The sequence below is a fragment of the Prionailurus bengalensis genome, chromosome A1 (assembly GCF_016509475.1).
Source record: "Prionailurus bengalensis isolate Pbe53 chromosome A1, Fcat_Pben_1.1_paternal_pri, whole genome shotgun sequence".
NCBI lineage: Eukaryota > Metazoa > Chordata > Mammalia > Carnivora > Felidae > Prionailurus > Prionailurus bengalensis.
The window spans coordinates 1,764,850-1,790,615 of record NC_057343.1 but is presented as its reverse complement, the minus strand read 5'-3'; the positions used below and the strand labels follow the sequence as shown (position 1 = coordinate 1,790,615).

Here is a 25,766-nt window from a genome sequence, read left to right as displayed (position 1 = left end):
TGGGGAATGAAAGTAAATCTGACGACTTGGTAACAGCGAAGGTGAAGGGGAACATTTCCTACATTAAGTTCTTGTTATGTGGTAGGTACTGTGCTAGAGGTCTTCACATACGTTGAATGAAAGAGTAATGGCAAGTCAGCTGACCAAATAGTATCCATCGTTTTCGTGGAGAATGTTGCTGCCTCATAATTGCGTTGTTTGCCAAATTAGTAGCTGGTCTTATTTCAGCATGAAGACCTCTACCTTGCATCATCTGTTTACCGATCAGATCGTGCACTCATTTGCATCTCCTCCATTTTTTGCAGCTAAGCCCCAAATGAAAAATGCATATAACTAGACTTACATTAACCACATTAACTTTGGATAGGCAAATCATAGGAGCAAAGTGCAGGGTTTGAGAGTCTTCCTGCATATAAACCCTCAATTTAATGTGTTAATTCCTCTAAGACCGAGTAAACTAAATAGACAAAGGCCTAAATTTAATGTTTGCGAAACATACCAGTTTCAAGTGCCAATAGCTACTTGGAATACGTTTAATTGGAAGAGAATCTAATTAAAACCTTATTTTTTTTTTTATTGCCACTATTCTTGGAGGTCATTTATAAGATAGAGACAGGAGGGGACAACTCCTATCAACAGCACGCCCTTACACTCTGTTAAAGGCAGGACTGGAACGCCTGGAGGAAACTGCGTTCCGGGGTCTTCCGGAAGCGCCCTCGGGCCGGAGGGTGTGCGCATGCGCGGACGCGGCGCGGGCCCGCGCGGGCCGGCCTCGACCCCTGTCGCACCTGAGGGTGACTGCGCACGCGTGGCTACTGAGTGGACGAACCTGGGCGCGAAGGTGGGGTCGCTTCCGCGCTGGTCTGCGGCTTCGGAGTCGGTTGTGGTTTCTTTTTTCCGTTCGTCACCCTTTCGCCAGTGCAGTGAGGGCGGAGGGATTCAGTTAATGGTGTCTGGGGACGGACGGCGAGCTGCAGCCGAGCCGAGAGGGAGCGCGGTTCCTGCGCCGCGTGACCTGGCCTCGTGGGCTGGGGCCGGTGAGGAGCGGCCCAACCTGGGCTTAGGCGGCCCGGGTGCGGAGGAGAAAACTTAACCCCCAGGCCAGGGCAGTAAGAGAACTCCGCTCCGCTCAGAAGTGGGATTGGGCCCACTACCCTGTGCTTCTTTGACCAGGACGTTCGAGCCCCCACACCTGTCTGCCGGGGCTTGAGGAGGCAGGGCCTCTCTGCCGGGCGCGGGGTGTAGAGTGGAGACGCGAGACCTCAGCCCCCGAGGGGCTGGCGGGGACACGCGACACTTGGCAGTGCACGAGGGCAGTAGCGTCTTAGTGGTACAGTATGATCGAAGTAAAGGACCTGCCTGGGGCCGGGGACACTTCCGGGGTGGGGAGGGGATGAGGTGTAAGACCGGAAGGGTATCTTGATCGGGGTTGAGGTCACGTGGAGGTATACGTCGCAGTTCATCGCACTGTACACTTGGGGACTGTATGTGTTTCGCCCTGGGTAAATTTAGCCTCACTTTTTTGAAGTTAATTTTTTTTTTTTAATTTTTTTTTTCAACGTTTATTTATTTTTGGGACAGAGAGAGACAGAGCATGAACGGGGGAGGGGCAGAGAGAGAGGGAGACGCAGAATCGGAAACAGGCTCCAGGCTCTGAGCCATCAGCCCAGAGCCTGACGCGGGGCTCGAACTCACGGACCGCGAGATCGTGACCTGGCTGAAGTCGGACGCTTAACCGACTGCGCCACCCAGGCGCCCCTGAAGTTAATTTTTTAAATAACAGGATAAATAGCATTTTAGAAAACGAGAGGAAAGGAGGCATTTTAGGCAGGGAAAACTACATATGCAAAGATAAAAAGAAAATGAAAGATTATGGCCCTTTTCTGACAGTAAATCGGATTCAGGGTAGAATCATAGGGCAATATGCAAAATATATGTAGGGAACATCTAGATTATTCTTACCTGTTCCCAGAGGGAGCCTCACAGACTACCTCAGATTTCCCCTCTCTCCCACCGCACCCCCCAGTTAAGTGCCTGGGATGAATTCTAAGTTAATGCTCACCCCACTGGATCACACCTACTTGACTAAAATAACTTGCAGAAGGCAATACCATACTGTGTGAATTTATACAGTGGGGGAGGGAGTGGCTTGCTTTAAGTAAAACTGATATATAGCAATTGTAGAATTGTATACATTTGAAATGTAATTGGATTTGCATATTGCTCTTTAGGATTACACTAGTTGTATTGAGTTAAGTACTGTTTAAAGCAATAGAGAGCAACCACAGTACACTAGGAGCCTGCTAATCCCTACTGATGCTGCACGTTAATGTGTCCGGCCCTTTGCTCATGCTGTTCCCTCTGTAATCCTCACTCTTCATCTTTTCTTCTCCCTCAAGGCCAGGTTAAAATGCCACCTGCTGTTTCACTTCTGTTTTCTGCCGGTACATGCTCTCCGTTCTGATCCCATGGCACTAAATAGTGCTTTTCTAATAGAAGGCTCACCACATTATCACAGTCATTTGTGTGTTTCTCAGCCGTGGCACTGGAGGCGTTTGGGGCCAGACAGTTGCTTGTTGTGGAGGACCGTCTCGTAAATGGTATTTGCCAGCGTTCCTGGACTCCACCCGCTAGATGCCCGTAGCATCCTTTCCAGTTCTGACAACCAGAAACGTCTCCAGACATGGCCGAATGTTCCCTTTCTGGGGCAGATGGTTGCAAAATCTCCTGTGAGAACCACGGTTCTCACGTTTGAGCCATGTGAGGTTCAGCATCCGTTCGATAATAAGATGATACAGCACTCCCGAACGCTTTTGGACATGAACATCTCTTTACATCAATTTCATAAACCCACTTAGAAAATGTGTAAACAACACTAAAGATAGGATGAAGTAGTGACTTGAGTAAAAAAATTAGTGTATTGAAACTGAAGTTCTTTTAGTCTGTAGCAATGTTTGTTACATAAGCAAATTTCAGTTTTTCCCATTTAACAAGTGATACAGTCTTGAGCTCACTTTAATAATGTAGAAAACAGTCTATGATTGCTAAAGTTGGCAGCCCCTTCATTCTCCACATGTTCCTCCATTGATCTTATCATCATCCAACTCATACTTTATATTTCTATTGCATATAGTCTGTGCCTCACTAGAGTGTAATCTCCAAGAGGACTGGGATTTTGATTTCTATCACCAAGAACAGTGCTTCGTACAAGGCAGTTCCTCAATAAATGATTACCAAATGAACGGATTTGATCACCTTTAAGATAAAATTTTATTTTGAGACAAAATTCATGCTAAGGTATGGATTGAAGTGTAATTGCCTTTTACCGCCATGAAAGTAGACAGTTCTCTTAAACTCCTTTTTGGAGTTTGTTACTTTGCACACAATGTCGCTGTCTTCTTTTTATGGTTTTCATGTTTTATTTTTTTTTTAATTTTTTTTTTAACGTTTATTTATTTTTGAGACAGAGCATGAACGGGGGAGGGTCAGAGAGGGAGGGAGACACAGAATCCGAAACAGGCTCCAGGCTCTGAGCTGGCAGCACAGAGCCAGACGCGGGGCTCGAACTCACGGACCGCGAGATCGTGACCTGAGCCGAAGTCGGCTGCTTAACCGACTGAGCCACTCAGGCGCCCCTCATGTTTTATTTCCAAATGATTAGCTAACAGATTTCAAGCTGCAGTTTGAAAGCCCTCTCCACATTTGCGGCTGTGGAAAGTGCTTAGTACTAATAAATAAAAATTCAAATATTCCTGTCTGTGACAAGCATATACATATGTACATGTGCCTATATGGATGTACACACATATATCTGTACATACATACATTAACACGTACATACTTTTCTTTTTCATTTACCTCTTCTAGTCAGTATCATGGTACAGCTTTGATCAGAAACTGGTTGTACACTTCAACTCTGCCAGGAGACGTTGGATTTTAATAGTTGCCCAATTCTTTTCCTGAATGAAAGGAACTCTTAATCCTGAAATACCAAACCAAAATGAGACCTTTTAGTAGGTTGCAGATCAGTTTGCTATGTTTTCTTAGTCTTTCTCAGTTAGGCATGCACACACACACCAATCTTTGGAATTTCCACCTGGAAATTCTCCAGCCTGAGAGCTCCTGGTATGCTTTCCTAAAAATTTATTCTTTGTGCTTTTCGCAGTAAACTAAAATTACTAATTTAAAGCCTTCATACCATTCCTCAGTGGGACTTTTGCAGACACCTCAATGTTGATTTAAGTTATTATTATTCTAAGTTAAAACCTCAGAGGTAAATAATTCATCCTGCTTTTCATTCTTCCACAACTACAGAATTTAACACATTCTCAAATTCAGTATAAACAAAACTATAAAACAACAAAATTCAAATTAACAGTACATTGCAGACATTGTTTTATTGCTGAATTAGTAGGCCATTCTTTTGAAATTACGCCTAATTTACTTCAAACTGTGTAATGCATCAGTTCTCTTACCAACCACTTGATGCAGATGCTGTTTCTTCTACCTTGAATGCTCTTCTTTCTTTGCCGATGGGAGAACTTCTTTAGATCCTAGCTTAAATATGACGTCTTCAGGGAAACCAGACAACAGAGCCATGACAACAATGTAATTACCTTGCTTAACAGTCCGTTGATATCCACTCTAATGACATTTTCCCCCAATATTTTTATTGTGGTAATATACACGTAACATCAAATCTACCATCTTAACCATTTTTAAGTGTACAGTTCAGTAGTGTTAATAATTCACACTGTTGCACAACCATTGCCACCGTCCATCTCCAGAACACTTTTCATCTTGTAAAACTAAAACTATATACACGTTAAACAACTTCCTATTCTTCCCACCCCTTAGCCCCTGGCAACTGCCATTCTACTTTCTGTCTTTGTGAATGTGATGACCCTGGGTACCTCATATCAGTGGAATCATAGAGTATTTGTCTTTTGTTACTGACTTTTTTCACTTAGCACAATGCCCTCAACGTTCATCCATGTTGTAGCCATGTATCAGAATTTTCTTCCTTTTGGAGTCTGAATGATATTCCTTTGTATATCCATTCGTCTGTTGATAGACATTTGGGTATCAATCAGTCTCTTAAATCTGGAGAACAAAAAGTAGAGTTATAAATTGAAGTTACAGTAATACTAGCATTTATAATTGCCCACATTTACCTTTCCTGAGATCCTGAGATCTTTTTTTTTCTACATATGACTCTACACTGTCTAGTGTCCTTTCATTTCTTTTTTTTTTTTTTAAGTCTATTATTTTGAGAAAGGGAGAGTGCAAGTGGGGGAGAGGCAGAGAGAGAGGGAGAGAGAGAGAATCCCAAACAGGCTCCACACTGACAGTGCAGAGCCTAGTACGTGGCTCAAACTTATGAACTGTGAGATCATGACCTGAGCCAAAATCAAGGGTCAGATGCTTGACTGAATCACCCAGGCATGCCTAGTGTGCTTTTATTCCGACCTGCTGGACTCACTTTACCAATTTTTGCAAGGCAGTTCTAGTGGTAACAAACTTCCAGCTTTTCTTTATCTGTGAATGTCTTAATTTCTTCCTCACTTTTGAAGGACATTTTCATCAGATATAGGGTTGCTGGTTGATTTTTTTTTTTCTGTTCAGCATTTTGAGTGTATCAGTCTACTGCTATCTAGCCTCCAAAATTTGATGAAAAATCTACTGATGATCTTAGTGGTGAGCCCTTTTATGTGACAACATGTGACAAGTCACCTCTCTTGGTGCTTTCAAGGTTCTGTCTTTGGCTTTTAATAGTGATTATAATGTGTATTGGTGTGGGTGTTTTGAGTTTATCATACTAGAGTTCATTATACTTCTTTCGTGTTTATAGTTCTATCTTTCACCTAATTTGGGAAGTTTTCAGCCATTATTTCTTTAAAGAATTGCTCTGTCCCTTTCTCTTTTCTTTCTGAAACTCCCACAATGTGTATTTTGGTCCACTTGATACAATGGCCTTAGGTTCTGTTCATTCTGTCTTTTCAGCAAACTCAGTAATTCCAATTATCTTCAAGTTTGCTGATTTTTTGCCCACTGTAATCTGCTTTTGAATTCCTCTAGTGAATTTTTCATTTCAGTAATTGTAATTCCCAGCTCTGGGATTCCCTTTTGATACCTTTTTATGTTTTGTATCTCTGTTGATATTTCCATTTTGTTCATACATCATTTTCTTAGTTTTCCCCATATCTTCATTTAATTATTTGAGCATCTTTCAGACAGTAAGTCTACCATCTGATCTTTCTCAGGGGTGATTTCTGTTGTTTTCCTGTGAATGGGCCATATTTTCCATTTTCTTTGTATGCCTTGTAATTTTTTGATTGAAAACTGGATATTTGAATCTAATAATGTGGGAACTCTGGAAATCAGATTCTCCCCCTTCCCAAGGATTTGCTGTTTTTGTTGTTTTGTTTATTATTTTTGTTTTTTGATTGTTGTAGGGCTGTCTGTGCTGAGTGTCAGCCTGAGGTGTAAACTTATCCAGTTCTTTTCTGAGCCTCCACCTCTTCCTGGGCATGTACAGTGACCTAAATTCCCCTGTATGGCAGTTGCTTTGTGTAATGATCTAGTCCTTAAATGTCTGGCTCCCAAAAGGAGAAAAAGAGAAAAATAAAGCAAGGAAAGAAGTGTTGGCCCTTTAAATCCCCTGAAAGTTGCTTCAGCTGGAGGTGGAAGTAATGACAACAGTGGGAGCCTTGTGGTAATGGCTGCCTGACTCTGTGTCCCCGCCTCCACGATCAGAAGCAGCAGTTAGTGATCAGAACACAGATCCCCAGTATTTGCAGGACAGAGCCCTTACTGCATACCTCGGCTCCCACAAGTTGCGTACCAACTGCTCCGGGAACTTTTGAAATCGTGTGTTCTTCGGTTTCGTATTTGTTTATTTGGTGTCAGTTAATTACAGGGCCAAACTAGTGGCCAAAGTTGCTTACTCCTTTGCTGCAAACCAGCTCTCATGGGCACATCAAAGTCATATCACGAAGCTCCCAACCGCAAACTGTAGAATGTGTGTTTTTACTTTGCGCCCAATAGGGGACATCCCCACCCAGTTCCTTCCCAGTCATCTTAGCAGTAAAGACAGAGTTCCAGGTCTCTGTCTGCTTCCTTCTCCCCACATATGACAGGTTTCGTGTGGCCTTTCATGGGGCACTGTGCCTCTCATTTCTAGGGGAACTGTGAATAATATTAAACACTTGATAGCATATCCTCTCTCAGCTCTGTATATTAAGACCGAACACAAAGTAGAATCATGTGCACAGCTACCTGACACAGGAATAAGAAATGGGGGATGGGTAGCCACTGCTGAGCTATGTGCCAAGATTAACTCAAATTAACTGGAAGTTGTGTCTTTTGGACGAAACTGCAAGCCTTTGAAGAGATTTTAGAGTTCTAAAATAGCTACATCAGGGCACCTGGGTGTCTCAGTAAGTTGAGCATCCAACTCTTGATTTCAGCTTGGGTCATGATCTCACAGTCATGAGATTGAGCCCCATGTCAGGCTCTGCACTGAGCTTGGAGCCTGCTTGGGATTCTCTCTCTCTCTCTCTCTCTCTCTCTCTCTCTCTCTCTCTGTCTGCCCCTTCCTGCTCACGCTTTCTCTGTGTGTCAAAATAAATGAACATTTAAAAAATATTCTTTCAAACGTTGAAACACATCAGACAGATTGGGCCAGTACAGTTGTCTAGGTGTGGAGACAGCCCCCCAGGATCCCCTAGCAGCACGCTCTTCTTCACCGTTCCTCCCCGCGGATACCAGACAGTGCCAACCCCCAGAACAGCCTCCCCTCTTTGTGACTTTATTCTGAGGCTGTAAAATGGTGGAAGTGCTGCACGGATGGCTCACTGCATTGCCGCCTGCGGTTGGTACAGTGATCCCATTTCATCGAGTCCGAGATGCCGGGGACTGTAAGAATACCACCACTTTAAGAAGACGCGTCCACGATGAACTTCTACACCGTTATTTTAAAGTTACGTCCTGCTTTTAGAGCTGTTAGAATGAGAAAAAAAAAAAATAGGTCAAGGATACTTGGACCTCTGTTAGTTTGATAACTTCCTGTGAATCTATAAATATTTCAAAATATAAAGTTTAGAAATTAGAATTGGGTCAGAAAGTAGGAATAGTCTTTTTTCAGTTAATTTTTTTAACATTTATTTACTTTTGAGCAAAAGCGCATGCGTGCATGCACAAGTGGGGGAGGGTCAGAGAGAGAGAGGGAGACACAGAATCCGAAGCAGGCCCCAGGCTCCGAGCTGCCAGCACGGAGCCCGACGCGGGGCTCGAACTCACGAATGGTGAGATCATGACCTGAGCCAAAGTCAGACGCTTAACCGACTGAGCCACCAGGTGCCCCCCCCCCCAGTAGGAATATTCTTATATCCAGACTATCTGATTCTTTTCAAAAGGAGATTATACCAATTTAAATTATTACCTGAATTAGAGTACCAATATCCTTACATTCTCCTCAGCATTGCCATTCTTTTTTACTTGTTTTACTTGTTTTATCGGTCTACTCTGATTTTGGCCATTTGTTTCTCACACTGGGGATATAGAAGCTAATCAAAATATTGATAAGTGGTTTAGTGCCACGATTTGTTTGATGTATATATAAACAAAGCTTTAGTCCGAAAACAAAGGTAAAACTGTACATAGATGTTCATACTACTTTATTTATAGTAACCAAAAAGTGGAAGCAATCTTAATATCCTTTAATGAATGAATGTTTAAATAAATTTTAGAGGGGCGCCTGGGTGGCACGGTCAGTTAAGCGTCCGACTTCAGCTCAGGTCACAATCTCACCATGCGTGAGTTTGAGCCCCGTGTCAGGCTCTGTGCCAACAGCTCAGAGCCTGGAGCCTGCTTCGGATTCTGTGTCTCCCTCTCTCTCTCTGCCCCTCCCCCAGCTCATGCTCTGTCTGTCTGCCTCTCTCTCAAAATAAAAACATAAAAAAAATTTTTTTAAATAAGTAAATTTTGGAAGCAGCACATCAGTTTCTATTTTAAGTAAACACACACACACACACTCTGTTTAGGATATATTGAATCTGTTGATCAATTTGGGAACAATTGATACCTTAATAATACTGGTTCATCTAGTTCATGAGCATGGTATACCTTTCCTTTTATTTAGGTCTTTTCTAATTTCTTTCAGCAATGCTTTGGAATTTTCAGTATTGAGATCTTAAAGTCTTTTTTTTTTTTTAATGTTTATTTTTGAGAGAGAGAGAGAGAGCGCGCGCGCGCGCGCGCGCGCGAGTGGGGGAGGGGCAGAGAGAGAGAGAGGAGGACACAGAATCCGAAGCAGGCTCCAGGCTCCAAGCTGTCAGCACAGAGACCAATGCGGGGCTCGAACTCTGAACTTCGAGATCATGATCTGAGTCAAAGTCCTGCACTTAACCGACTGAGCCACCCAGGTGCCCCTACCCCCACCCCTTTTTTAAATGTTCATTTTTGCAAGAGAGAGGGAGCGAAATTAAGAGGCAGACACATAACCAACCGAGCCACCCAGGTGCTTCAAGATCTTACAGCCTTTATGTTAAATATATTCAAAGCATTTTTATGCTATTTAATGGAAAATTGCTTTTAAGTTTAATTTCTATTTATTTGCTGCTAGAATACTAATTCTAGCAGCAAATGTTGGGGCGCCTGGGTGGCGCAGTCGGTTGAGCGTCCGACTTCAGCTCAGGTCACGATCTCGTGGTCCGTGAGTTCGAGCCCCGCGTCAGGCTCTGGGCTGATGGCTCGGAGCCTGGAGCCTGTTTCCGATTCTGTGTCTCCCTCTCTCTCTGCCCCTCGCCCGTTCATGCTCTGTCTCTCTCTGTCCCAAAAATAAATAAACGTTGAAAAAAAAATTAAAAAAAAAAGAATACAGAAATGTTAATTTATTTTTCTGTATTGACCTTGTACTCTGAAACTCCAATAAACTCATTCTAGTAGTTTTTGTTGGTGAAGTTGGTTATGCTTCCTTAAAATTTTCTAAAAATAAACTTTATAGAGGCGCCTGGGTGGCTCAGTTCATTAAGTGTCTGACTTTGGCTTAGGTCATGATCTCATGGTTCATGAGTTCAAGCCCTGTGCTGACTGACAGCTCAGAGCCTGGAACCTGCTTTGGATTCTGTGTCTCCTTCTCCCTCTCTCTCTCTACCCCTCCCAACCCCCCTCTCTCTCTTAAAAATAAACATTAAAACAAATTTTTTTAATAAACTTTATTTTAGAATAGTTTTAGATTCACAGAAAAATTATGAAGATAGCGTGTTGTTCCTATATACCTATACTCCATTTCCCCTATTATTAACATCTTCTGTTAGTATGGTACATTAGTCACAATTAATGAACAATATTGCTACACTATTGTTAACCAAAGTCCATACTTTATTCAGATGTCCTTGGTTTTTATGCAATACTCCTTTTCTGTTCTAGGACCTCATACTGTCTTACCGATAGTCATCGTATTTCCTTAGGCTCCTCTTAGCAGTGACAGTTTCTCGTTTTCGTCTTGTTTTTGATGACCGAACAGTTTTGGCAAATACTGGTCAGATATTTTGTAGAACGTCTCTTAATTGTGGTGTGTCTGAGTTTTGGTCATGCTTACACTGGGATTATGTTTTTTGAGGGGAAGACCATGGAAATGAAGCGCTGTTTTCATCACTACGTATCAAGGGTACATGCCATTGACATGAATTATCCCCACTGATGTTGACCTGGTCACATGGATGAGACCATTATTTCCTTAGGATTTTCTCTGTGAATAATCATATCTCCAAATAGGGACATTTCTTCCTTTGCAGTCTTTATGCTTGCTTGTTTTTTGTCTTTCTGTTTGTTTTGTTTTTTGTTTGTTTGTTTTTGCCTTCTTGCATTAACTGGAAAGGCCAGGATAATGTCAAATGCATGTGGTGACAGTGAACATCCTTCCCTTGTTCCTGAGCGTAGAAAGCATTCAGTGTTTCACCACTAAGAAAGTATGAGGCGTATGTTTTTTTTCAGTGCCCATTTTCAGATTGAGGTTCCCTATTATAGCTAGTTTGCTCAGAGTTTTTAACATGAATGGATGTTGAATTTTGTCAGATTCTTTTGTAGTATCCATGCAAATGATCATGTGGCTTTTCTCTTTTATACTGTTAAACCAGGAGTCAGCAAACTTTCTGTAAAGGACCAGATAATAAATATTTTAGGCTTATCATTAAAAACAACTGTAGGCAAGGGGCACCTGGGTGGCTCAGTAGGTTAAGCATCTGACCTCGGCTCTGGTTGTGATCTCGTGGTTTGTGAGTTCAAACTTTAAAAGGACAACAACTGTAAGCAATATGTAAACAGAAGGGTGTGGCTGTTTTCCAATACATTTGTTGGCAAAAACAAGGCACAGGCTTGATTTGGCCTGCAGGCCATAGTTTCCTGTAGCTAAGATTGTTTGACCAACCTTGAGTCAGGCTTCTGAACCTTCTAGGCCCATCTGTGTACTTTGTAAAATCTAGTTTTAGCAAGAACCTTGCTAAATCAGTTTACCCAGAAACCCACCACCACCACTTACCACCAATGCCCCCAACCCCCTTTGATATCTGATCACACTCAAAATCTGATGGGGAGTTGAGCCCAGTTATATACTGACACGTGTTCATGTTAGATTTAATCTGGCTTCATTAAACAAGTTGGGAAGGATCCCTTTCTCCTCTGTCTTCCGGGTGATAAAATTATCAACATTTCTTTATATGTTTGATAGAACTCATCAGTGACTCTTCTCAGCCTGGAGCCTTCTACGTAGCAAGGTTTTAGTAACAAAATTAGCCTATCTTTGAATGTAAGCCTATATGTTCCTTAAACGAATAGTTTAATTTTACTTGTTTTTGAACTTTATAAATCGATCATAGTGTATATTCCTTGTGTTTTGCTCCTTCTCTTCCTAGAGGGGAAACTGCTTGTTCATAGAACGCTTATTTATATTTCTAGCTTAATTTGTGTGACCAGATATTTTATCAGTTAACTTTTACAGGTAAGTCTTTGATGAAAGGAAAGGGAATCAACAGACTATTAGCACGTGAAAATACACTGTCAGTAGTTGGTATATACAGGGTTTTTTTGGTCTTGGTTTTGGCTTTTTGGTTGTTTTTAGGAATGGCTGGCTCTTTGATTTTGAAAAGGAGAAAAAAAGCATCAAGCAGTTATTTCTCATTTGAAATGGCTGCTCAGCATCTTTTAAACTCTCTTCCTAAGCATCGGGATTCGCCAGGTTCAAATGGTGTTTTACCAGCTGTCCTTGGTAGGTGGCGCAGGTGGAAGGCCAAGACTGTCCATCAGCTACACCCCCAGAGGTCTTGGAGGAGGAAGGGAGCAACGTGACGAATTTTCTTGAGCAGTCTCTGCTGAAAAGTGTAGACTTTGGTGTAAAATGTGACACAAAGCAAATGGAGTGTTGTTGTTACGCTCTTAGATGACTTTTGACTTAAAAATGTGTTTGGCAGCCCCTGGGTGGCTCCGTCAGTTAAGCATCAGACTCTTGATCGCAGGTCATGATCTCACAGTTAATGAGTTTGAGCCCCACGTTGGGTTCTGTGCTAACAGCACAGAGCCTGCTTGGCATTCTCTGTGTCTCCCTCTCTTTCTGCCTTTCCCCTGCTCTCTCTCTCTCTCTCTCTCTCTCTCTCTCTCTCAATAAATAAACTAAAAAAAATGTATTGACCTGTGTAGTAAGCAATATGACCTCAGTCAAAGGGAAGTTTGGCCTTTGTCATGGCTCTTGGGATGTAACCTTTAAACACTTAAGCTTTCCCAAGTGATAGGAAGGTCTTTGTTATTCATGGAGGTCCCTCAGGTCACATCCAGCCATCCTGGTTGGGGGGCTGGAGGCTGACTTCAGCCGGGTGGGCAATAGTTCGGGTGGGCAATAGTTCGGTCACTCGGGCCAGCATGACAAAGCCTTAATCAAAGCCTGCAGAGCTTCCTTGGCTGGCAGGACTCTGTGCGTATTGTCCCACATCCCTGCTGGGAGGGTGATGCTTCCTGAGGGCCACGGGAGCTTCCTGTTTGGAACTCTCCTGGACCCTGCCCTACGCACCTCTTCCTTTGGCTGGCTCTAATTTGTATCCTTCCCTGTAATAAATGCAACTGTGAGTATAATTGCTTTCAGTGAGTGCTGAGTCTTTTTTGCAAATTAGTGGATGTGAGGGTGGTTTGGGGAACCCCCTGAACTTGGAGAGGTCAGGAGTCCTTGGGCAGAATTTGCTGTCCAGACCAAGCTTGTGGCTTAACCTAGCAGTCTGGCTAACTCCAGTGGTACCACAAGAAGTGACTGGCCTGGCCATCCGTTCCTGCAAGACATCTTCCTTTTCTCCCTCCCTGTGTTTTACTTCTTCCCTTTCTCTTTGTCATTCCTTTAAATTTCGATACTAATTTCAGTTACCCTGTCAGTAACACCCCTGAGCCTTAGATCACCTGAACAGTGACACTCGTGGGTGGAAAGATCTCTGATTCAGAGAGTCCACAGTGAATGTCTGCACATGGCCATTGCAGTGCCTGAAAAAAAACCAAATATGTCTTTAGATATTTATGGTAAAAAAATTCATTCTGCAAGTAGTCTTTAAAATGGGAGAATCTCAGGGGCGCCTGGGTGGCGCAGTCGGTTAAGCATCCGACTTCAGCCAGGTCACGATCTCGCGGTCCGTGAGTTCGAGCCCCGCGTCGGGCTCTGGGCTGATGGCTCAGAGCCTGGAGCCTGCTTCCGATTTTGTGTCTCCCTCTCTCTCTGCCCCTCCCCCGTTCATGCTCTGTCTCTCTCTGTCCCAAAAATAAATAAAAAACGTTGAAAAAAAAAATTTAAAAAAAAAATGGGAGAATCTCATTTGTAAAAATGATACATGTAAAGGAAAAGCCTGTATTTGTTAAGCTGTGGTTTAGTAGGAGACCTCTGTGGATGTTTGATCTCAGAAATTTAAAATATGAGTTTCCCTTATAAAACCCACTCCCAGGGGCACTTGGGTGGCTCAGTTGGTTGGGCATCCGAGTCTTGATTTCAGGTCAGGTCATGATCTCACAGTTCTTAGATGTGGGTCTGAGCCCCACGTCAGGCTCCACGCTGAATGTGGGAGCCTGCTTGGGATTTCTCTCTCCGTCTCTCTCTGGCCCTCCCCTGCTTGCTCTCTCTCTAAAATTAAAAAAAAAAAAAAATTTTTTTTTTTTTTAATTAATGAAAAACAAACAAAAACCTCACTTCCAGTTTGGATCCTTGCTGTGAGATAAAAAATTTCTAAATTGCTATTTTTGTAAGTTTATTTATTTATTTTGAGAGAGAGACAGAGAATGTCGTGTGCAAATGGGGGAGACGCAGACAGAGGGAGAGACGGAGAACTCCAAGCAAGCTCCGCACTGTCAGCTCACAGGCTCACAGAGCCTGACGATGCAGGGCTCCGGGCCCACAAACCGTAAGATCATGACCTGAGCCAAAATCAAGAGTCAGAGGCTTCAATGACTGAACCACCCAGGTGTCCCTCTAAATCGCTATTTGATGGGAAGGGAAAAAAAATACCCGCACAACATCTTTGTTCATTTATTTGCAGGTTACAGACGATTCGTGAAATGAGTGACTCTGAGGATGATGATGTCCCCCGGCTGTCTTCCCACGCCTTAGCAGCCCTCCAGGAATTTTATTCTGAGCAGAAGCAACAAAGCGACCCAGGCGGGGATGATAAATATAATATTGGAATAATAGAAGAGAACTGGGTAAGTGCATTCCACATGTCCCAGGAAATGTGGGTGAGCCGCTTGCCGATTCTGCACCTGTCCATCCGGTCTGGTGTTTGTCTGCGTCCCGCCTCACACCCACGTCTGCCTCACCTGCCCCTCAGGAGCTGATGTCCTGTGTGCGCTGCTAAGACAGAAAGCAGTCCCCAAACATTGAAGACTGTTTAAATTTTTTTTTTTTTTTTAATGTTTATTTTTGACAGAGAGAGAGAGACAGAGCATAAACGGGGGAGGGGCAGAGAGAGAGGGAGACACAGACTCCGAAGCAGGCTCCAGGCTCTGAGCTGTCAGCACAGAGCCCGACGCGGGGCTCGAACTCCCAGACCGTGAGATCATGACCTGAGCCGAAGTCGGACGCTCAACCGACTGAGCCACCCAGGCGCCCCCATTTAAGACTGTTTAAATGCGGATTTTCCTGGTTCTGACGGTCAGGCTGGTTGGTGGTCAGACAAGGGGACTTTTCAGACAGGGGGACAACATGTCACTTGTGACCAACACAAACTTGTGCTTCCTTCTGTGCACAGACACTTGCGGTTGGTTTTTCTGGTGCCCATCTTCCTTGTGGAAGGGGTAAAATATAATACTGCGGTAAATGGGGTAACTAATTTAAACGTGCAATGAAACTCATTTAAATGTGCAATGAAAAAAGATGAAAGGGAGTTCTGAAAAAGATATTAATAGGTTCTGGTGCATAGTATGTATTTAAATTATATTTTTATGGTATAAATAAAAATGGGAATTAAAATGGGAATTAATTAAATGAGTGGAGGGAAACTAACCTAAGCTAGAACCTAGAAGTGTAAGCTTTTGAAGGAGACCGTTTGAAGGAGATACACGAAGCTTGGGCTTTTTGTCTGTGCCTGCCCCTCAGTAGTGGGTTTGTCTCTGTCCATCACTTCCTACCTAGAAGGAATCTCTCACACTCTTTTTTTTTTTTTTCAACATCCTTTTACATTTTGTGTCGAGTTTGGATCTCATAAGTTGTATTAAATTCTCCTATTTACCATCTGTTTGAAACTGACTCGATAAAAATGTTTCTTTACATTTACACTAAATTTTCCACCTACACAAAAGCCTCTTTCTAACAATTCCCCTTCTTTACATGCTTTTGCCTTGTAGCTTGATGCTTTTGTAGGTGGTGAGTATCAGAAACCTGAAGGACCTCATTATTCTTTCTCCCTCTCCCTCTGCTTAATGTTTTAAGTATTATGTGCTTTTTTTTTCTGATTCTAAAAGTAATCCATGGTTGTTGTAGAAAAATGTAAAAACATGAACACAAAAATAAGTTATTCCTAATCCCACTACTTAGAATTAAGTATTTTTATAATTTTGATACTTTCTTTTGTTTTGTTTTGTTTTGTTTTGTGTATAAAATTGAGGAAATCTCCTAGGAAGCAAAAAGAGAAAGAGAGAATGATGCAAGTGCTGGAAAGAAAACATTTTGTACAACTAGAGGATGAATCCAGGAGGCTCAGTATTTAACTAATTGGATGGAATTCTAGAAAACTAGAACAGAAAATAAAGGGGAGAGGAAATCTTCAAAGGGGAACATTAGAAAACTTCCCAGACCTGAAGATTCTCACGAAGACGCATGGTTACAGGACTCTGAAAATTTTGTATGCAGGTGACAAGATCTTAGAACCTTCCAGAGGAAAAGCAGGTCACCTACAAAGTCTCAGGATGAGTCACACCACACTTCTCAGTAGCTTTGTTAGAAACTAGAAAAAAGTGGGGCAGTGTCTTCGGTATTGGGAGTAGAATTTTGTTCAGCCCAGATTTCAGCTTACTCAAATGTGAAGGATAAAATAAAAACATTTTAGATACAGCAAATCTCATGGTATTGGCCTCCGGGACACTGCTTCTCTGAAGCTGCCAGAGTATGTTGGAAGATTTAGAGGTCGGCTGAGAGAAACAAGCAAACGATACATTTATTAAGTCTAGGAAGAATAAAAGGTTCCATCCTAGAAGGAAATGTGTCATTTGGCCCCACAATGAACACTGGCAATGATTTTAACCAGAAACAGGTTACAACCATTTGGGGAGCATGAGGGACAGAGAAGGGTGTGCATGACAGAGCAAAATCCTCATTTGTCATAATATAATACATTGTATAAAGTGGAAAAATCAAGAGATAGCATTTAGGGGTGCCTCGCTGGCTCAGTTGGGAAAGTGTGCAACTCTCAGTCTTGGGGTCGTGAGTTCATGCCCCACACTGGGCGTAGAGATCACTCAAAAAATAAACTTTTAAAAAGAGCATTTAAAGCATAATATTTGGAAATATGGAGACAGATGATCAAAGGAAGAGTTGAAAGGTGCTTCTGAGGAGTGGAACTCACTGGTGGGGAGAGGTGGGGCAGGGACTGTTGTTTTTCTTTGTAAGCCTAGTAGTGCATTTGACTTTGAAAGCCATTTTATGCAACACATTGATTAAAAGGAAGATTTTTATTTTTTAGAAGGGTATCAGGAGAGCCAAAACATACACCTGTGCCCTGACAAGGCTGGAGTGAGGGAGAAGGGCAGCTTGGTAGCCAACTGTCGAAAACTCTACCCAGATCAAGTGAAGTAGAACACCACCACCCCCCACCCCCACACCATGTACACATGTGTGCTAGGGCTTTCCTCCAGCTTCCTAAGCAAAGAGGGCCGGGGCTTGGCATTTTCCTGCAGCTGAGAATGTTTAGACGTGAATTCATATTCACATATATCCAAATGAATATGTACATTCTGTCTTCAGAAACATTTATCTGCCTTGGTGTTTTCTAGGTAAACAGTCACAAATGTGCAAATGTTAGCAGTTTTACTTCTTTTTTGACTGTCACTCGCTGATTTCCTCTCTTGCATTAATGCAATGGCTGGATCTTGCAGTAGAATGTTGAATGAGAATATTGAAAGCAGACATTCTTGCCTTCTTTCTTATCTTATGGGGAAAAAATAGATCTTTCATTTTTGTAAGGCTGTTGGTTTTTTCTCGATGCCTTGTGTCAGTTTAAAGAAGTTCCTTACTATTCCTGCTTTTCTTTTAAAAAAAAAAAATTTTTTTTTTTTTTAAACATTTATTTATTTTTGAGACAGAGAGAGACAGAGCATGAACGGAGGAGGGGCAGAAAGAGAGGGAGACACAGAATTGGAAGCAGGCTCCAGGCTCTGGGCCATCAGCCCAGAGCCCGACGCGGGGCTCAAACTCACGGACTGAGATCGGGACCTGAGCTGAAGTCGGACGCTCAACCGACTGAGCCACCCAGGCGCCCTATTCCTGCTTTTCTAAGAGGTTTTTTTTTTTAATCATGAAGTGGTGTTGAACTTTGTTAAATGTTTTTTTTTTTGCACTTGTTGAAATGATCATATGTTTTGGAAATGTTTTTAAAGCTGGATTTAAGAGCCATCAGCAGACACTGGCCGCACACACTTGCCTCCTCCCACCACTGACTCCTGGCACGGCCATTCCAGAGGGAGGCCTGCTGGAGAAATGGGCCTATTCCATTGCAGGAGAATCCACTTTTCCCCTTTAAAAGTTAATTTAGAAACGTGAGTGGATGATTAAGGATCCCTAAAAAGTTGAAAGAAAATCGGTAACCAGCGTGAAGAGAAGGAGCAAGATGACAGCTTACCCCTAAGGGAAAAGACAAGTAACTCGGGAAGTCCTCATAAGGTAAAGAGAGGAGGCGGTGGAAAAGGACCACGGACTGAGTTTCGCTCCTCTCATCCCTGTGGTGGTATTTCACACGTTCTTCCATCCTCTATTTGTGGTTCTGCTAGCGGGTAGTTGATCCTAGAGGCTTAATCAGACCCAGGTTCAGTTTTTGGGGGCAAGAGTCACACAAAGGTGGGAGTATGTTCTTCCACCAGCAGAGACGTTGACCGTTGTCTCCTTCTGTGGTGTCAGCAGCCGCTGGTGCTCAATGCCTAGATTCCAGTAATTAGGGCCTTCTGTTACTTTAAAATAATTCCAAAGAATAGTTAGTTTTAAAAAGAAAAGAACACTTGAAATGTATGCACATTGGAGTGGTAGACGTAAATTAAAAGGACGGAACGGATGGCGGTTCTCAACTGATTTCAAGTCATCGCTCTGTTACAGCAGTTGAGCCAGTTTTGGTACAGCCAGGAGACCGCTGTGCGACTTGCCAAGGAAGCCATCGCAGCCGCGGGGGAATGTGGCAGGTAAGGTCCAGATTTTGTCTCTCTTTTGTCTTCTTATCTAAATTGACACGGAATGCGTCCTTCCAAAATGAGCAATGGTTTATAAGAAGTGGGAACCATAGCTGTAGTCCATGGTTTGCAGGACGTGATAAATTGAGAACTGCTCCAGTGCTGAAAACTCAGTTCCTAAACAGGAATACAGAAATCCGTTCATTGTAAGATGTCCTACCTCTTCTTTATTTTAACATTTTCTAATCTGTTTCTTACCTTTATACTCCTAAAGTTTGTTTTCCTTTTAAAAAGAAAAAAAATTGTTTTTTTAATGTTTGTTTATTTTTGAGAGAGTGAGCGGGAGCATGCGCTCACGCGAGCTGGGGAGGGGCAGGAAGAGAGAGGGAGACAGAGGATCCAAATCAGGCTCCGCGCTGTCAGCGCGCAGAGCCCGATGACATGGGGCTCGGACTCACCAACTATAAGATCATGACGTGAGCTGCAGTCGGTCACTTACCCAACCGAGCCACCCCAGTACCCCTAAAAGAAAAAAAATCTTAATGTTTCACTTCTGAAGTTTTAAAAATACAGGTTTTCTTTTTTGTCACTTCAGTTTTTATCAAAACTTTCACATGCACATAATTAACGTCAAATGGTCCTACCAGGCTTGTCCAGAAACCATATCCGTGTTGCTCATTTGCCCCTTGTGCACTCCCCTCCCCTTTCCTGCTCCCTTTCAGGGACGCTTTTGGCATTTACAACCATATTTCTAAATACATGTTTATATTGGCACTTCTTGACCTGTCTGTCGCTTGTAGACGTTATTTCTTTGTCGTAGACTCTAAGTCTAAAGTACTCTCTAGTCCAGCGAGAGAGCGGATGCAGGATTAAAAGCGAGAGATGACTATTGTCTGGGAAAGGACAAGAGCCCTGAATAAGGGTCCTCGCTCCGTTTTTATTAGGATCAGAAGGCTTACAAACATGGTGGTGGACGTGCACAGAGACAATGAATCTGTGAACATTAACTCATGGACGCGAGGGAAAGGGGTTCTTGAAGATATTCGGGTTTAGGGGTTTGAGTTAATACAAAACAAAATCCTGGGGGCCGGCCAGCGGAAGGTTGTTTACAGCGGACATGAGGCCCCACCTCTGTTTATTTTAGCTAGCCTAGGGGCTGAGACAGGTAGAGCAGGTAACCTCAGGGTTAACACGGCACCTTTCTTTTGTGAATCAGCTCCTCACCTGCAGCCTGCAGCCTAGCAGTCTAGAGCCCTATTTACCTGTTTGCCTAACTTGGTCCTTCCTTCCTGTGAAAGCAGCTTTCTGCTGTAGTACTAAATTGGGGGGCACTTTCGCCCTGAATACCTAATCTCGCTTACCTCATATACCTTGGTATTGGGGGCCTTTGCCCCCCTCTCTGTTCTGGGGGCCTTTGCCCCCCCTCACTTTATTCTGGGGGCCTTAGCCCCTCTTCTCTGTCCTTATTCACCTAATCTTGTTTACCCAAACTTGGGTGTGAACATCCTATGGCTTTGTAATTCTCTATGCCTTGTTAACGCATTGGTGCAAGCCCAGGGAAATTTCTAAGCTTCCTCCCCACATTTCTTGACTTCTCACTATGGAGCGTGAGGATTTAGCTCTCTCTCGTACTCCACAACTGCCACAAGTAGGCATGCTTTTTGTTCACGCTCCTAATAGATTTATCCTCATCTTGGTTAGAACAGGGTTTATATTATGCCAGCATAAATGTTCTTCACAGTTGAACCTTATTCTTTTCCTTTTCTGTATAATTTTTCATTTTTCTGAAGAAAATAATTCTATTTTGTATGTATTTCTGTGTCCGTATCATAAATTAACTCTAAGACGCTCCATGAATCCCTATCAGTAAATTCAGACGTGTTCCAACTCTGTGAAGGAAGCTACTCCCAAGGCTTTGCAAGCTGCTCTTATCTGGACTCGTTGATTTCTGGCTTTGCTACAGGTCTTACTTACCTTGGTGTTCCCTTCACCATCATCCATCAGAGCCTTTTGCCTCTCTCTTGTTCTGGGTTCCTGTTTCCTGTACCCTAGTTCTTAGTTTACAGCCTTACTTTGGTTGGTACATCCTTCAATAGCTTCCACAGAAAAGGTACATGGGAGGGAAGTGGTTAAACCTTTTGTTTCTACAAATACTTTTATTCTATCCTTCCCCTTGGTTGTGATAGTTTTGTTGGGTATCTCTTCCAGGTTTTGAGGGCGTTGCTTCATTGCCTCCAGGTTCCCGTAGGTGCTGTTGAGAAACCAACGCCATTCTGATTTCTTACAGGAAAACCTGTGTTTTCCCATCCCTGCCCACTACAAGCTTAGGGTTTTCTCTTAATCCCAGGATTCATTGGGTCTTGCTGTGGTGCTCTCATCTGTACTGTTTGGAGAACCTTTCATTCTTTTAACTGAGTTCCTTCAGTTTGGGGAAAGTTTTCTGTCACAGTCGCAGAGGGGCAGACACCTAGAGACTTGGGGTAGGGAAGAGAATCCCGGGAACGAGCTTCTTAAAGAGACCTTTCAATGAACCCTCCTATTTCTAGCCCCACCTTCACCCCCACTTCTTGAGTGACCTGGTCCTGCAGCTTCCAGAGCCTCTGAGTGCCCTCGGACGTAAACCAGGTTGCTTCTCAGCTTACCTATGACACCTAGTTTGGGATTTGGCTTTTTTGGGTCCACTGTGCCAAATACCAGCTATCCCTTTGCTTTTCTGCTTTTTTTTTTTTTTTTTTTAAGTTTATTTCTTTATTTTGAGAGGGAGAGCGAGCAGGGGAGGGGCAGAGAGAGAGAATCCAACAGACTCGGCAGTGGCAGCCCAGAGCACAGCGCAGGGCTCGAACTCAGGAGCCACGAGATCATGACGGCAGCCGAAGTCTGACACTTAACCTACCGAGTCACCCAGGAGCCCTGCTTTTCTGCCTCTCTTAAGGGGTTTTTGTTTTGCTGGCTGGTTGGTTTTTGTGGGGTTTTTGGTTTTTGTTTGTTTGTTTTGGTCTCCTCTTGAATTCTCTTTGCTCTTGGCGGTTTATGCTTAAACAACAAAACAAAAGAATTTTACTCATGTTTTATTTAGTAGGTTTTCATGAGGGAGCAAATGTAAATGAATGTACGATGTCTGCATCTTAAACTGGAAGTCCTAAGTTTTTTGGGTTTTTTTGTTTCTGCTGCTCTTTTTCTTTTAACATTGTATATAGATGCTTATTGGGTTCTTCTTAATGGCAGTGTTTACACATATTTTCTTTTTTTCCATTAATAAAGGGCTTTGGAAGAAATTTATTTTTTTCTGAAAAGCATCTTCAGTATTTTTTCGAGCTCTGTCGTAATATTCAAAATGAATAGTAATAGTAGCATTTATTGAGCCCTTACTGTGCGCCCTCTCCACTGTTTGCGTGCTCTCGGGGGACGTCCCATTTAAGCCTCCATCATACTCCCCATTGTAAAGAGAGACTCCAGGGCTCCGGTCGCATCCCCTGCGGAAGGTGACCTGCTGCTGCATGATAAAGGTCACTGCCTCCCCCAAGGTCATCGCCATCCCGCTCTCAGTCCCTGTTGCACCTCAGACCACTTTCCTTTTGCCCCAAGTACGTGCTTTGGAATTGCGTGCAGGTCTGTGGTGACAGACTCTCGGACTTTGTTTGTCTGAAACTATCTGTAGTTCACCCTCTTTCTCAGAAGACATTTGCCTGGGTCGCGGCCTGTTATCTTTGAGCACAGTGAGGACATCGTCCCACGTCCTCTGCCTATCTCCTCACCAGAGCTCTGGCAGCAGCTGGACTGGGGGCCCCGCTGGCCCTCGTGTCCCTGGGCTGGGACACGCGTGTTTCCCATAGAAGCGTGTGTATCATCGCCAGAGTGTATCTACACGCTTCAGTGCCCTGGGGCTGAGAAGCCTTTTTAGCCGGGCACGGGGACCCACCCGGTCCGTGGAACATGGTTTCTGTTCAGAGATGCATCTGCTAGTTTTAAAGTAGCTTGTCCGTACTGCGATTGAATTTTAAGGTATCTTTGCAGAAAACTGGAGCTATTGAGGCATGATTTGGGATTTTTCTTCCTAGATTATGAATATTACAAAGTAACATCAGGGGCTCCTGGGCGGCTCAGTTGGTTGAACATCTGACTTCGGCTCAGGTCATGATCTCGCAGTTCATGAGTTTGAGCCCCACATCGGGCTCTGTGCTGTCAGTGTGGAACCTGCTTTGGATCCTCTGTCCCCCTCTCTCTCTGCACTTGCCCTGCTCACTCTCTCTCTCTCTCTCTCAAAAATAAATACTTAAAAAAAATAAAAATTTTTTAAAAAGTAACTTCAAAAGAATTAATTTGAGACTAAAAGTATTTGAAATAAATGTTGAAATGAGGACCAACATGAAAATAATAAGCAAATTTAAGCCTTGGGCTTTCTAACTTTCTTGCTAATGCGTTCCTAATGTTTTACATTTTTTACTAGAAAAGCACATTTATTTATCCTTTCATACCTTATGAGTTGCAGGATTTTTAAACACCGTATTCCTTAAAAGCGAAACAGTATAGTTTTCTCTTGAAATTTACTGCCTTTATATTAGCTTGGACTGTGATTCCCTTTGAAGAGCTGAACACAGGACCTATTTTTTTTAGTGAAGCAGTTGTTATTTAATTCCAGTAGCTCTCCATTAAAGATCTTCCATGAATTTGTTCCTTTTGTTTTCTAGAATAGCCTGTGTGAGCGCCCCCAGTGTTTACCAGAAACTGAGAGAGCTACACAGAGAAGACTTTTCTATATACATCTTTGAATATGACAAAAGATTTGCTATATACGGAGAGGAGTTTATCTTCTATGATTACAATAATCCATTGGATTTACCTGAAAAAATTGCTGCACACAGTTTTGACATCGTAGTAGCAGATCCCCCCTATCTCTCCGAGGAATGTCTCAGGAAAACGTCAGAAACCATCAAGTATCTGACTCAGGGCAAGATTCTGCTGTGCACAGGTAGGTGCCAGATTGCACGACTCACGAATGTTGACCAGGAGATAGTCCAGTCTTAGGTTTCAGGAGTTGGAAGCGATCTTAGAACTCGAATCCTGAATCCACCACTCACTATGTGACCTCAAGCAAGTTACATAACCAGTCTCTCTGTGCCAGGTTTCCTTATCTGTAAACCGGGACTGGTAACACTACCCTCCTTTCAGCGTTACTGGAATTAAGTGACATGAAACACACAGGGTGTGGTCTGGCACATGGTGAGTGTGCTCTGAGTGTTATTTTTACTCACCCTCATCAGGAATAGTAGCAGTGTTTGATCCAGCCTTACATGTGATGAGAGAAATGTGGAATTGATAACGTTAAGCTGAATTGCCCAAGGTTACAGAGCTAGACAGTAGATTAAATTGATCTCACCAGCAGAAGAGTTTTCTTACTGGGGAGAGTGGCGTTCTTTCTTAAGGTGGACATGCGGAGCGTTGGCAGAGAACTAGAACGTTACCTCATGGTCTGTCTCCTTGGGGCGGCTGGCATCCAGGGCCCCTCAGGCTGGGCCGAGCAGAGCTGCAGCGGGTCTCTTGTCCCTGAAGCTGGAGAATTGTCAAGAAGGTGACTCTGGTTGTCACAAGTAATATTTACCTAAGGGTTATCAATTCAACGGTTGTTTGCTAGCCCTTTGTGCCAGCTGCCAGGCGAGGACCCCGGCTTCGTGGAGCCTACCTTTTAGTTTTCGAAGATAGGCTAAAAAACATAACCGAACAGATGGGAGAGGTGATGACCAATTTTGAGAATGTAGTGAAAGAATCAGAAGGGCCCGGCAGGCACTGAGAACCATGAGGGGTATCCTTCAGGCCGGGCAGGCAGGGGTTCTTGGAGGAGTAGCACTCCAGGGGAGACCTCGAGGGGTGGCCCCCGGGGCCTGTGGCCCCCTGGTTCTTAGAGGGATGCGGGGAGCCCTGCCCCATCGCGTGTGCAGGTAGCACGGCTGGAGTGGGGGGAGGGGGCGAGAGGGTCCCTTACAGGTGACAGCTGCCACTGTTGGGACTTTCATTGAAAGCTGTCGGCCCCCAACCGATGGGACCCAGTTTGCCTCAAGAAGTGCACTTTCACTCTGTGCTGGAAAGGATTTAGGGCACAGGTGGGAGCAGGCCCTATGAGGGCGTGTCCAGCTGAGACAGGCGTGGACAAGGTGTGGCAGTAAAAAGGCGGCCGGGGGTGGAGCGAGGTGAAGGCAGAAGAGCCCGCTATGCTCGGATGTGGAGGGGAGGGAGAATCTGGGGCGAACCCTGGGTCTCCTGCCTGTGTGAGCTGCAGAAGCACTTTCTGCAGTGGGGTGTCTCGGGAGAGGTGCTCAGAGACACCCAGGGGCTGTGTCCACAGCGGGGGCCGTGGGCCAGGCCGTGGGTGGGACGTGGGGACCAGCCAGCCAGAAGCTGGTGTGAATGAGTTCCGATGAGTTTGCAAGATTAGATGTGAATGAGAGCGGGGTTCTTGACTCGAAGTTGGAAAACACTAGTTCCTAGTAATTATTTTTACTCTCCTTATGTTACTTTGTGGAATGTGCCTTTATTTCTAAATTTCTAAGTGTCTCAGTTTTGTAGAGGTAGGAAAACTATTTTTTAAATTAAAAAGGAGGGGCGCTTGGGTGGCTCCGTCGGTTAAGCGACCAACTCTTGATTTCGGCTCAGGTCATGATCTCATGGTCGTGGGATCGAGCCCAGAGTCAGGCTCCGTGCCGAGCTGAGCGTGGAGACTGGGATTCTCTCTCTCCATCTCTCTCTGCCCCTCCCCCACTGGTGCATGCACACGCTCTGTCTCAAAAGAAACTTAAAAAACTTAGAGCAAAAAAAAATGTTAATTAAAAAGGAAAAAAGTAGGTAATTTGCAAATTTGTTGGAGAAAGTGAAAAAGGATA

At 43.6% G+C, this 25,766-nt stretch overlaps 1 protein-coding gene and 1 long non-coding RNA gene across 5 annotated transcripts in view; one reads left to right on the top strand and one right to left on the bottom strand.

The window, feature by feature from the left end:
- The first annotated feature begins 709 nt into the window (after positions 1–709).
- EEF1AKMT1 (EEF1A lysine methyltransferase 1) overlaps positions 710–25,766 on the top strand; it is a 42,767-nt gene continuing 17,710 nt past the window's right edge. For 3 of the 4 annotated variants that reach the window (XM_043574840.1, XM_043574850.1, XM_043574831.1), the window contains exons 1-4: positions 735–841; positions 14,562–14,724; positions 18,821–18,903; positions 23,580–23,860. In XM_043574840.1, the coding sequence (XP_043430775.1) occupies positions 14,581–14,724; positions 18,821–18,903; positions 23,580–23,860 (508 nt within the window). In that variant the 5' untranslated portion in view covers positions 735–841; positions 14,562–14,580. Of the gene's footprint in view, positions 842–14,561; positions 14,725–18,820; positions 18,904–23,579; positions 23,861–25,766 lie in introns of all 4 variants that reach the window. The other variant, XM_043574859.1, reaches the window with a different exon arrangement.
- LOC122480449 lies at positions 18,047–24,561 on the bottom strand. Its single transcript, XR_006296574.1, has 2 exons — positions 24,354–24,561; positions 18,047–19,068 (listed from the first exon to the last, which is right to left on the bottom strand). It is a non-coding gene; the product is annotated as an uncharacterized LOC122480449 (long non-coding RNA).